The following is a 14,007-nucleotide window of genomic DNA, read 5'->3' on the forward strand; positions in this document are numbered from 1 at the left end:
AAAATGCAAATTACAAATAACTAATGAGTGAAGAGAGAGAACTGCCTGAAGAGATAGGGTCCTGCTTTAAATTAGGTGGTCAGGGAAGGTCTTTCCAATGGAATGTAACCTGAGGCCTGGAGCCAGCCAGGCAAAGCATTCTGTACAGAGGGAACAGAATTAGCAAGGGCCCTGAGGTGGCAGGTGATTGGCATGTGGGTATAACTGTCAAGGCGATAGAATTCTGGCATGGAGGAGGGAAGTGCCGTGTTTTGAGATTGCAGAGATCTGGCAGGGACTTCTGAGCATAGGTTTTCACTCTGACTACATTGGAGAATCCCTAAGAGCTTTAATCATACCAGGTGACATTTATGATGTAAAAACATCACTGGTTACTGTGTGTGGGCCGGTGGCGGAGTTGGAATAGGCGGAGGGGAGAACAGCCACTGTTTAGATCAAAGACCAGAGGACAGTGATCTGGAAGATGGTAAAGAAGGGCTCTCGTTTACAAGGTACACTGTATTATTCTAAGCATTTTATGTCTCTTCATTAGTTCTCCCAACAATTTTGAGATAGGTACTCTTACTTCACCCATTTATAGATGAAGAAACTGAGGTACAGGCTACCAAGTGACAGGACTGGGACTTGAATGCAGCCAGCGTGGTTCTGGAGGCTGTGCCTTCAACTGCCAGCTCTGTCGCCTTCGCAGACTAGGTTCCTCCGTCTGCGCCTCCCAGCATCCATGCGTCCGCATTAGCTGTAGTGGCCGAGGAACGAACTGTAGCCCATCGCTGGCTTCCTCCCTCTGCCTTACCCTCCATCTCTGGTCTCCTGAGGCCTTCGCAGGGTCCCCCAGAGCACGTCTTCATTCTGGTCTCCCCCATCTTCATCACACAGTCACTTCCCGTCTCGCTCTGACTTCTGCATCAGCCCCCAGGGACCACTCCCTATCCCCTTAGCTCAGTAGATCGACATTCGCGCCAGAGGGACCTTGTGCATCGTGTGGCTGCCTCGCTTAAAACCATGAGTTCTCCTGGGCTTGCGGGGTAGAGCTTCAACTCCGAAGCACGGGCGCTGACCCTGTGCAGGGGGAGCGCCAGCAAGTCTCCTCTGCCACCGCGTGGTGGCTCTTTGCTTACAGGGAGGGGGGTGTGGTCCACAGCAGGGGCATCAGACGGCTTGGGAGCTAAGCTCGCACTGTAAGATAGTTGCCATTCGGTGTCTGTATCCATCTCCTGCAAGCTTAATTACTGAGAACCGGGGCCGTTGCAGCAGAACATTTCTGACGTGTGTATATTGTGTTTGTTTCTTTTGCTAACACTGAGTGCTTACTGCACGCTCAGCACAGGTTTGTTCATTTCTTCTTCCCAATAACACTGCGAAATGTAGGTCCTGTTAACTGTAGTTTACAGATGAGGAAACTGAAGTTCAGGGAGGTTACTAATTTAACCGTGTTCACGTAGGTAGTAAGAGAAAGAATAGGGGCCTGAATCCAGGCAGTCTGATTCTGCAATTGCTCTTAGTTACTGCACTGCACACACTGGCAAAAGAGAACTCGCCAGTGTGTGTGTTTGAGCATCAGGCCCTGAAACACAACAAGCTACCCCCAGGAAGGGGATCATGTGTTCAGGGGACACCTTCTCACCTTTGAACTTGTGTCTCACTGAATGGATGCCCAGTTCTAGAGGGTGACTGTGTGTTATCACACGACATAAAGGCACAGCTGTAAGCTTGACTTGGACTGGCACCACAGGGACTTCGTCTAATACTTCAGTTACTCTCCACCAAGTAGCATGGAACACGTTCATCTGCTGCTTCCTGTCCGTCGGGTTAGGCGTTGTTAGGCGGGCACTGTCACTAGAGCGCAGAACAAGGCAGATGGGGACTTAGTCTGGCAGGAGGAGATGCAGGCTCACAGGATAGTTGCAAAGAGGGCCTGGTGCTGTGTGGCGAGGTTAAGGCAGTGCTCTGAGAGCGGGTAACAGGGCCCTGCCTGGCCAAGTCTCCACGGAAGTGACATTGCAGCTGAGACCAAATGAAGTAAAGCAACAAGCCAGGTGAAGGTCTGGAGGAAGCGGGTTCCGAGCGGAGGGAGCAGCCAGCACTGGGGTGCTGTGACAGGAGAGAGCGTGGTGTGCTCGGAGCAACAGGAAGGCCCAAGGGACCAGATGCAGGGAGCTGGCGGGGAGAGGGGATCTTGGTTATCTAAGAGCAAAGGAAGCTACGGGAGAGTTCCAGGGGCCTGTCATCACTTCACAAGCACACAGCAGGAGCTCACTTCTCAGGATCTGTGTTCGGCTAGTCTAGGCAAAGCAAGGAGGCTGGGGTCCCGCAGGGCTGCAGAGGAGCTTCGATTGAGCAAAAGTCATGCCCCAGTGAGGGAGGGGACTATAGTGAAGGAGCGAGTGGTATGAGTAAGAGCACAACTCTTGTCGAGCAGTGGGAGTTCCACAGAGAAGAGGGGAAAGCTTTCCGTGCTATAGGAACAGTTCTGGCCAGAAGGTGGGACTGCGGGGAGCATGGCTGGTTCCAGGGAGGCCCATCGGTCTGGAGCGTGAAGCAGGTTGGCTTAGACTGGAGAGATGGGAGGAGCAGAGAGCGCGCTGGGGCCTGGCTTACCCAGGGGTTGGTCAGGGCTCCCAGTCCCACTCCGGGGCAGCAGAGGTCTCTAAGGAGAGGAATGCCTTTATTACTCTGTGGGTTGGTGGCTTTGGCAGCAGAGTGGAGGAGGCTGCAGAGGGAAGAAACTCGGACCCTGTTAGGAGCTCTGTCCTGGTGTGTGGAGGCCACCAGGCCCTGACCTCGGGGCACTGGTGGTGGGAGTGGCATGGAGGCGGCAGATTCTGGCAGTGTTCCTGGGAGAATGTTGGGAATTGCCTGGGCTTTCGAGCCCAGCAGACCTGGGTTCAAATCTTGGCTCTGCCACTTACTAGTTTGTGAGATCTCAGTGTCTATGTGCTGTAAATAAGTTTCCTGAGCTAAACAGTGGGATGCATGACTCCTGCTCCCTGTCAAGGCAGTGCTTCCTCGGGCCTTCTAAGCCTTTGCATATATTAGCTCTCTGAGTCTTTCTACCTTGTTCAGTGTCTGGTGAATTAAGGTACCGTGGTCATCACCATTTAACAAGTGAAGTTCACAGAGGTTATAGAACCTGCTCAAGATCCCACTGGATTCAGAGTGGTAGGGAGTGGCCCACGGTGTTAGCCACGCTGCTTAAAATACCTGTGACAGAGAGTAAGTCACTGGGGAGGCGGTGGGGGCAGCCCTTTGAAGAGATGACAGCTGAGCTGAGACCTGATGTGTGAGAATGCACCAGGCATTTTGTGAAGAGCAAGGGCAGGGCCTGGCCGAGAAAGAGCTTTCTAAGGAGAGGATGGAGGTCAGTGTGCCTGGGAAAGAGTGGGCCAAAGGGAGGGGAGCAGGGGGTGAGAGGGAGGGGGATAGGCCTCTGGCAGGAGCCTGGGCGCTGTGGTAAAGGCTGGGGTTTTTATTCCAAGAGGAGTGGGAAGCTGCTGGGGAAATGTTAACAGTAGTGATGTGATCTTCTGGAGGACTTCAAAGAATCACTCTGGAGCCCGTGTGGAAGGGGTTGTCAACCACGTGGGAGACTTCTTCCATAGTCCACGGGAAAGAAGTGGGTGATAGGCTCTAGGGCGCTGGCCCTGAGCGGAGAGAAGTGGACAAAGGTGGTGGAGTAGAGAGCTGACCGCATCTGCTGGCGGCCTGGCTGTGATAAGGGAAAGAGGTATCAGAGGTGACGTCAGGGTTTTTAGTTTGAGGAGCTGAATAGGGTCATTTACCCAGAAGGGAGAGGGTTTGGGGGCTGGGGAGCAGAGCAGGGTGATGAGCAAAGCTCTCCTGGGTGTGCTTGTTCAATGTCAGATGCATCTAAGACATCCAGATGGCAGTGTCTAGTAGGCAGTTGGATATGTGAGTCTAGACAGAGCTCGGGAGCCTCTGGGCTAGAGATGGAAGTGTGGGAGTCACTGGTATGTAGAAGTTTGGGTGCGTGGGAGAAGGGAGACGCGCAGGGTACTGCAAAGGTGAAATGCTTCTCTCTGGCACTCCAGTCTGCTTGTTGGGCACAGTCCTCACGTGGGGATGGCAGCACCAAAGTGACTGTTCAGGGACTGGTTTGGGGCACAGGGTCTTCACTCTGCCCACATGTGCTCCGGGTACTTAAACCCAGTCCTTCCTCCTCTGCTGGCCTGGGGTCTCTAAAGTACATGATGGCCTAGATGTGGGTGCCGGGCCACTTGGGCTAATTGGAAGATTCAGGGTGACCTGAATCCTGAGAAAGATTTAGGGCTTACACACAATAAAATCCCTTCTTTCAAAATAGTTCATAATCCATGGGGTCAAGTGCAGTTTTAAAACTTTTCTTTATGTTTCCTGTAGTGGTTTAAGTTGTATATTTTAAGAATATTTTATAAACTTTTTTTCCCTTTAACTCAATAGGAACTCTATTTTGTTTTCTGTTTTAAATGAAACTTCCCATCTTGTATTCGGGCAAGTAGCATATGTTAATTTGTGGATGGCTGATTGTGAACCTACCCTTTAAGAATACTCAGAAACATACATAGTGTCTCTCACAAAAATTATTTCATTTTCTCTGTTGTCACAACATTCCACACGCTGTTCCTGTTGCTAAGGCTTTGGAATGTCCCAGTGCAGAAAAGGGATATAGAACTCTTTTTTTTTTTTTCTCCTGAAGAAGACATTTAAATTGTTTTGTATCTTCTAGCTTGCATCCAAATAGGGGTATCTGAAAGTAAAGAACTTAGAAAGGTAGAATCAAAGTTACTTTAGGTTCTCCCAACAGGAATTCGATTTCATAGGGTAGCATGAATTGCCCTTAAGCGTGCCGCGCTTCCTTCCGCAGGGATCGTGTGTGCATGCGTGCGTCTGCGCACACGTGCAGGCTTGTTAGGCAGATGTGATGTGCTAAAGAGATTGAGAACTGAGTCCTCAGGTGGTGCAAACCTGAGTTTGAGTCCTGCTTTCTTCCTAGGTGATAGTTGACTAGTTCTTGTCTCCATCAGTAAAATGAGGATTATATTGTAGGGTTAAACCATAGGAAAAGTGCTTATTTAGCTCAGAACGTGGCACACAGTCATGTCTCAGAAAATGCCAACTGTTCATCTTTATGATTATCATCCATTATTGTCATCATCAGTTGCTAATAATTATAAGTTATTGAGGAAATTGAACTTTTTGCCGAAGTATGAGATTCCTGGTCCCTCACAGAATGACCCCTACCCACTTAGTTTTACTAGTACTTCCAAGTCTCACAAAAGGATCGAAAGGATTCAGAGCAAAAATAGAACAATTTTCTACGTAAACATCATTGTGGCCAAGTGAATTCTTACTACTTGAGAGGATCGGTGGAGTTGTTTGTTCTCCACAATTGCCTTACTCACAGAGGGGTGGGAGGCTGGTGCCCAGCAGTATCTGGTATCTGGCAAAAGGGACATATTTTAAAAAGCGCTGCTTGACGCTGAGTGCTGTGGGAAACCCTACAAACCGGGCATGTTGCAGAGGCCTAAATCTAAACTGAGACCACTTCATTTCATGCTTTAATTGCTGCTTCATTAAGAACACTGACAATCAAGTTGATTGCGATAATGAATCTGTTGATTTGATATTTATAGACATTTCATACTTTTCAGCTATAAGCTACAAATGTTTATGCCATTTCAGAGTTTCCGTGTTAATTGACCTGTGTCAGATGCGTTTAGCACAGGGGTATATGGAACTTACGGTAAACTACTTTAAATTTCTTGTTTTTACAAATGAAATGTCATGTCAAACTGTCGCCATGGAAAATGGCTTATTACATGTTGATAATCGCACGGGTATAACCTTTCCCCTTCTCCCACATGCACTATTTTTAACTCAATGTGGGCATGCTTTCAAGGAAAATAGCACATTGTTTGGCTCTTGTTTTTCATAAAATTATCAAGCTGAGTCGCAGAAGTCAGCAGTCTATTAGAACCTTCTAATGTTAAATGTTAATCAGTTTATGCGGTCAAAGTTGTTCAGCCCTGACATTCAACTTACAGGAGTTGGAATCTGGAAGGAATTTCTAGAAATCATATTCCTCTGGTCTTCAAGGGACCAGATTCAAGCCACTGTTGTGAGTCAGAATCAAATCTCAGCTACTGACTTAGACAGAGTGCTTCACCTCTCTCTCAGTCAGTTTCCTCCTCTGTCGAGCAGCATTATAATGGCATCTACCTAGGTAGTTGTGAGGATAAAAGGAACCTGCTAATGCCACTGCTCCATCCCGGAATCTTGTTGGTCCCCGATACATTTCATATTTACAGCTAGCTGTCTGCGCAGTTCAGTGTAATAGGAAGTGTTTAAGAAAACCTGGGCTGTAACCGTGTTGTGACCTGGTGAAAAGATATTAGATCAGTAATTTGATATTTTAGAGATTATCATCACTCTGCATCACCGCAGGGCATTTTCTGTTTCCTTTAAAACCACCAGCTCACCCAAGCTGGAGAAGATGTGAAATTAAATCTTACCAGGAAAGAAAGCAGAGGCTGATCAGCCTTTTGGATCTTTTCTCCACCTCTTTAAACTTAGTATTCTGTCTACTGAAATATTTGCTTAGTTGAAATGTGCTGATTATTCATTCAGTGGAGATACTCTAAATAGTGCATATAGTGACAAATGCAATAGTGTCAAATGCCAATTCTGAGATACTTGAAAGATTTAGATTATGTGTTTGAACTGTTAGCTCTGTTCCCTGTATTGTTACTAGTAATTAATTGTTCATGGTTGGGACTTTTTAGTTAATCATATATTACCAGGTATCAAGTTACTGTACTTCCAGTTTTCATGTATTTGCAGACAGTTTAGTTTTACGCTTTTGTTTTAATGATCTCCTTACTATAAAAAATCCAGCTTGTATCTTGTCCTATTCTAGTAACTGAACTGCGATTAACACATGAAATGTTGCGTTTGTGCTGAAGGTTTTTCTGTCCAGTGACGTCAGGATGTAAGCAAAAGGACTAGAGGTTGTTGTGACCTGGTGAAAAAAAAGAAAGCTTAAAAATAATTTTCTTTGTATGACATCTGACGAAACCAGCAATTTTACTCTTCAGTGAAACCTCTGCTTCCTCTCTGACTGTTCCCTAGAACTCAGAGACCAGATGACTGGAATAGAATGCGTAGTTAAACAAATAGAGCCATTAGACAGTACAGCTTTGTGAATTGCTGAGCATTTTATGTGGTTGCAGATTCTCTCTCATAACCTTTGGTAGGGTTTATCGAAAGTTGCTTTATTGTGTGAATGTATTCGTTGTTTGCATTTGAATAGATTTGTCTCTTTTACCCCATACTAAAGATTTTTCGTGCATTTTATTTTAACCCTTTTTTTTTTTAACAGTGTTTCTGTAAGCCTGATTTGATGTCTCTCTTAATCGTTACATTGTGCCACACCAGTTACTTTTAAACTGGGGTGACTTTTCTCCCGATGCGCTTTATCGTGAATCCGCTCCTTTGGAAAGTACTGCCATCCCCAATGGTTTCATGTTAACCAGAACCACATGAGTGAGTGATGCGCTCTTTTTTTATTGCAGACATGCCAATATTTGGTCTCTGTCCAGCCCACGATGATTTCTACTTGGTGGTGTGTAACGACTGTAATCAGGTTGTCAAACCGCAGGCATTTCAATCGCATTATGGTAAGTGTTTAACCATTTAAAAATCATTATTAGAGGGTCAGAGGTAAAGCAGGATTAAACTGAAGGCCAGTGACAGCATGGGTAGGAGATAGAACACCCCTCCGTGATCAGGAAGTGGGTTTTCTAATTCATTGAATGGGTTAATGCCTGTCAGATGTTGGTTATTTTCTGAATTTATTGAAAAGGATGTGCATTTTCTGAGATTTATTAATATGAGATGGCAAAAATGTATTTTGCAAAATCTCTATTGAAATATTGCGTCAATATAGTAAAAGATCTGTTTCCTGCCAGATCCTGTGGTTGTGAATTTAGTGGATGGTAAATTTATATATACACACATAGTATGGAGACATGACTCTTAAAGGAAATGTGATTTTGAAATGTCCAAGTTCAGTAGTTCTGAATCTGTCTTGATGTCATATTGTGATTTGTGCCTGTGGTGAACCCATACTGTCATCAAAATGCGCAGGTACTTAGAATGAAGCATTGTGACTTCACAAGTTTCATGAACCCCTGATCCATCCCTGGGCTTGTAGGCTCTAAGCCTGTTTTTATCTGGGTATGAATCATGGGAAAATCTAAATAAGGTGGTTTTGCATTGTCATAAGGTTATCTAAAGAGTTTAAAAAAGAAGTCTGATCATGAAACTTAATTTTATGTCCCGTTAGGTTCAGTAACAACTCAGTAGTCTTTGAGCGCCCACCTTGCTTCAGGCACTGGGGCTTTGATTCCTACCTCCGTGGAGTTTAAAATCTAGCTGGAGAGACAGGCGAAACTAACTAGACACATTATAAAAATAATTGCAGATCATTTCCTCATTGTCCTCACTACTACAAATGCGAGCTTGAGACAGAGAGGAACAGCAGGCTGTTTCTGTAATGGAGTGTTCAAGCGAAACCTCTCAGGGAGGTGACTCTGGTGACCTGAGCCCTAAGTGATGGGGGGGGCCACCCAGGCTGCAGTCTGGAGTAGAAGCTTTCAATACCGAGGGGCGAGCGGGCGCACAGAGCTGAGGAAGGCTAGGGAAGCTGGTGAGGGGAAGTAGAGACCAGAGAAGTCTGGCCTCCTAGGCCGGAACCCTGTTCATACACAGGCTTGCAGGCCAGAGGAGGGAGACGCTCGGGGCTACTGAAGGTTTAAGTGAACACGTCACACAGGACCCTCTCCCTGGCAGATCTGCGGAGGGTAGACCGTGGGAGACGATCGGAAGCCGGGAGGGGGTTCAGGGTGATGACGGGAACAGACGAAGCCCTAGTGTCGAGCTTCACTTTACAGCTGGAACCTGCAGGGCTTTGTGTCAGGACAGTGCTTGTTTTTAAGAGTCAAACCATCATAATCAGCATCCTGCATTTTTCTCCCAAGGAATCTTTTCTGTAATCATAAAACGGTTCTCTGAGTGTCTGCTTTGGGGTGAGGCCCAGGAGTAGGCCGCAGAGTGAGTACAAAGCTGAAGAAGATACTGTCTCCTTGCCTAGGACTCTCAGCGGCTGTTACTGGAAAAGGCAGTCACTTGCCCCGTAGTTTGGAATTAAGGATTTTGAAGGCAGACTGGACTGGATTTAAATTTAAACTTGCAAGAGCCGTCGGTTAGTTCTTTGTCTTGAGCTGCTTTCCCCAGCTCGGCTTCCCTTGTTACAATGTGGGGACGGGAACAGCAGCCTCGCTGGTCCGCAGCGAGGGGTGCGTGAAACAGCGCCCGGCACGTGGTCGGTGTGACAGGGGGCAAAGGTGCCGCTGTAGGCAGAGGAAGGTGGGTCTGAAGTTGCTAGACAGCCCACGGCCTTAAGAACAAGGAGGTGAGGAGGAGCACAGATTGCTTCTTGAAGAGTAACTCAGAGAAGGCTTCCTGAAGGGGGCGGCCTTCACATCGGGCTGTTCTGAAGAGTGTGTGGATTGTTTTCCCCATATGCAGATTCTTTCTCCTGAGTTTTTTGGTGTGTAATATACATCCATTATGGAAAATGCAGAAAATGCTGTAATCCCCTAATCTGGGGGAGTGTTTTCATGGGGACTGACAGGGCTGCCCCACACTGCTGCACGGTTTGTGCACTGAACAGCCAGCCACACTTGGTGGCTCCAGGTTGGCCACAGGGGTGATGGGAGCAAGTGCCAAGGCAGGGCTTCCCAGGCTGTCTGGAGCGGACCGCACGGAGTCTGCATGGCTGGAGCTGATGTACCCGTGTGTGCAAGGGCTGTGTGCCAAGGCAGGCGGGGCGGCCCAGAGACTCAGTGTCGCCAGACGCCCCGGGCCCTGAGGGATGCGACTTAGTGGTCCTCCAGAGAGCTGATGGGCAAAGTGGATTAGAAGGGAGTGAGAGAGGAAAGTGGAAAGTGAAAGCAGCTGCTGTTGGGGGAAGGCCCGCTTAAAGGTGTCGCCTCTCCCAGGACTTCCTTAGGTGGGAAGGGGCCCTCTCTGTCTCCTCTCCCAGAGGCAACTGCACTCCATTACAGCACATTTCATGGAGATGGTTTTCCTTCCTTCCTTCCTTCCTTCCTTTTTTTGTTGACGTATAGTCAGTTTACAGTATTGTATCAGTTTCTGGTGTACAGCACAATGCTTCAGTCATACAGGAACATACATATATTTGTTTCCATGTTCTTTTTCACCCTAAGTTACTACAAGATATTGAATGTAGTTCTCTGTGCTGCACAGTATAAACTTGATGAGATGATTTTCTTTACCTTCCTGTCTCTCTCTCACAATGTCTCTGTATTGGGGGCAGGGGGAAGGAGTATCTTAAAATCCTACTTCTGCTGTTTTTCTCTACCAGTATGTAGCATACAGAGTGTCTTCTAGTAAGATACTTGTTGAATGACCAAGGAATTGTGGTAACTTCTGAAGCAGAAGAAGGAGGTGTGGTGTGAGTGCAAGACTCGCACATATAATCCAGTGCCTTCTGTGACCAGGCAGGAAATGCAGCTGATAAAGGCCACTGGGTGGGGGCTTTGGTCCCTCTAGTGGCAAGGGAAATAGTAAACCTGTAAGGGAGGGTCAGAGAGTCCCTGGCAGAAAGACCAACCGCTGCGAGAGGGACTCGGCTGGGAAATGTGGAAGGAGTTCCCGCTCTGGGGGCAGCAGCCAAAGAGAAGGCTGATGGATCAAAGCGGAGGCGTGCAGGTGGATAGGTGTGTGGGCCTGGGGTCAACTCCACCAAGTGGAGGCAGGCACCCTGTGATGGCTCTGGAGTGGTTTGGGAGTGACACCCCACCCACCTGGAGAAGGAGAGGTGGTCAGGGGCCCCAGGTCCAAGAACCCTTCCCAGTGCTGCCAGTGTCTCTTCTGTCTTTGGGGTGAGAAGCTGTAACAGGAAGAAGTATTTGGAACCCATTCTTTTTTGTTCTAATTCCAGAAGGCCGATTGCTACATGTCTGCTTTGCAGAGTTAGCACCAAAAAAAAAAAAAAAAAACGAAAGTTTTTGAAGTTCAGAAACTTTCTATGTAGCCATTGTTATCTTTTGATGAAATTGGTGGAAATGTGTGGGCCGTCTTCTGTGAGTTTTTGTATTGCTGATGCTCATCTGTGACTTTCATGAACAAACGAGCAGTTGCTACAAAATCCAACAGGCACTTCCTTTAAAGCCCCTGCTGCCTGGCAGTGACAGGGAGGGAAGCTCCGATGGCAGCCAGGCTTCTAGCTCAGTTCTCAACTGGTGAGCAGGCTGTTTCCCAGAGTAGTGAGAGATCGACGGGCTTACCTCCCTTCTGGTGCTTCGATTTCCTGCGCTTCACAGATACTACGTTTTTTACACATTGAAGGTTGGGAGCAACCCTGCGTTAAGCAAATCTATTGGTGCCGTCTTTCCAACGGTATTTGATCGCTTCGTGTCTCTGTCACATTTTGGGAATTCTTGAAACATTTCAGACTTTCTCGTTGTTACGTTTTTTATTATGATCCGTAGTTTTTGTTGCTCCTACAACTCACCAAAGGCTCAGATGATGGGGTTAGCATTTTTTAGACATAAAGTATTTATTTGTTAAGGTGCGTGCATTTTTTAGACATAATGCTATTATACACATAATAGTCCACAGTATAGGAAAACATAACTGTAAGCACTGGGAAACCAAAAAATTCACATGGCCTGCTTCATTGTGATACTCACTTTATTGCGGTGGTCTTGATCCATACCGGCAATAAAGGGTCTCTGAAGCGAGCCTGTAATTTTTGCTAGCCGAGCTGCCTTTTTGGGAATGAGCCATTAAGCAGGATTTCCGCTGGAGCCATGCGGGTGAGTGATTGTCGTGTCATTTTGGTGTTTCCAGTGTCGTCTGATTGCTTTCATAGTATAGATTGCTTTCTTTCTTGGAGACTGCATCGTAATACCATTCTCTCCTGATGTTGTTTTAATGTTTTAAAATAGTCCAGCATGCTTCATATTTCCCTTTAACTCACTATTTTTAGGAGCAAGATGTTTCTTACTGCGAATTTCAGATTTTAAAATACATTGAATTGGTGGATCCCAGACCTGCTGTGTACCCACATCAAAGGGGTGCCTTCTCAGTGGCCCCTTCCTAGAGCTGACCCCAGGCCAGCTGGCTGGGGATCGCCACGGGTAGGACCCAGGAACGTGCGTTCTCCACGGCTCCCTGGGCTAATTCTGACCCAAGGCTGGTGGGATGCGCTTGGCTCACAGCAGGTCCCGTTGCCGTCGGGGTTGCTGCTTTGCATTCCCATGCTTGACATCGTGCCTGAGGCAGGGGGGTGCGCTGAGATTGGAGTCTAGCAAGGATGGTATGAAAGGCGGCCCCTGGTGGGTTTTTTTTAAACTAATTTTTAACTTTTTGTATATGTGCCGGAAATCTCACGTTTGGCTCTAAAATTTAAGTATAAAAGAAGGCTGATATGGTGACACGCCCTACGGCCAGAAGCCGTTTCTTTTGAGGTTGCTAACCAAGTTGGGAACGTCAGTTGATCATTTTGTTAGTAATAAATGGGTTGTTCCTAAACGGGCTACTGAGCGGCATAAAACACGCAGGCCTTTTTCATGCAGTTACTATAGATGTGAACAGGGAGATCCCGATGACTTGCGGGAAGCCTCTGGGGTTCTGTGCTGAAAGCTTCCCAGGTAATTCTAATGAGCTGTGTGTGTGCACTGCTCTGTGCTCTGCCGCTTCCCTTTGAGTTTGCTTGTGAAGAATGCTCTCATTTCTCTCCACCTATCTGATGCAGACATGGGCTGATCCTACCTGGGTGAAAGAAATGAGCAGTGTTAATTCAGCCCGGACAGGTGCCACAGTTAGCATCTCTCTAATTAATTGAAACCCTGCTCGAATGTCAGTTATGGAAGTATTTGGCCTCACGTGAGTTAGGCTGACCCACTTTTTCACCTTGTGACTCAGCCCTCAGTCCCTGAGCTCATGGGCCTCTGCCACCTTTTCCCAAGTTTAATCCATCAGGTTCCATCTTTATGATCTGCTTACTTCATTCCACTTAATATTTTTTCTTTGCATCAAATGACTTCTATTTAAATAAATCTTTTACAAAGAAAACCTTACTGGAATCATAGACAGGAAGACTAGTGTTCTTTGCCATAGATGGTAAGTGGTGTAAAAATAAATACAGTGAAAAGATAAGTTCTTTCCTGGTGCTCTTGCCAGTGCCGGCTTGAGCCCTGAGGCCTGCTTCCTTGGGTAGAAAGGAGACTAGCGCGTTTTAGGCAGGTGTCGTGCACAGACTAGTGTGATGTCATCAGAAGAAGTAGAAGAGATTTGGAAAAGGTGTAAGTTCTCACTTGTGATTTAGTGTTTTTAATACTGGGGAGGGATGCCCACTCCATGTTTGGAGAAACACCAGCTCAAGCCGTTGGATTTGGTTCCCTCTGGTGTTTAGGGAGCTGTCTACGGAGGCCAGCCCCAGCCCTAGGAAATGCCATCCCCAGGGAGCAGAATTCTCACATCTCATGTTCACCTGCAAAAGGGCCACAGATAAATGCCCTTTGCCATTTATCCATTGATACTGCGTGTTGAGCCGCTCCCGGTTGCTGTTAGCCGTGTGTAGAACATCTGTCTGCCCCTTTCTCAGACCTGCCTTCACACATGGGGATGTCATAGACCTGGCTTTTTTATAACTTTGTGAAAGTAGCTGTAGCAGAAACCCATGTCGAGACACTCTTAGTGCTTTCTCCATTTGGACATACTACGAATGTGGTAAAATTAACGGCCACACACGGTGCTTGGACTTAATGTTCCTTGAAGTGCACTGAGGTGGCTTGGATTCTTTCAGATGCCAGCATAAATGATATTTTCCTAAAATGTCATTTTCATCAGAGGATGCGTAAAAAGAAATTACTCGTACTTTTTGGAGCTAGTTAATTGGTTCCAAAGAATGTTCGTGTA

The 14,007-nt window shown here is 46.9% G+C and overlaps 1 protein-coding gene across 15 annotated transcripts in view; it reads left to right on the forward strand.

Annotated features, from left to right (window-relative positions):
- Positions 1-14,007, forward strand: part of ATXN7 (ataxin 7) — a 136,997-nt gene that overhangs the window by 71,570 nt on the left and 51,420 nt on the right. For all 15 annotated transcript variants that reach the window (XM_072941609.1, XM_072941615.1, XM_072941610.1 and 12 more), the window contains one exon: positions 7,569-7,673. In XM_072941609.1, the coding sequence (XP_072797710.1) occupies positions 7,569-7,673 (105 nt within the window). The remainder of the gene's footprint in view (positions 1-7,568; positions 7,674-14,007) is intronic.

Source organism: Vicugna pacos, chromosome 17 (assembly GCF_048564905.1).
Source record: "Vicugna pacos chromosome 17, VicPac4, whole genome shotgun sequence".
Taxonomy (NCBI): Eukaryota; Metazoa; Chordata; class Mammalia; order Artiodactyla; family Camelidae; genus Vicugna; species Vicugna pacos.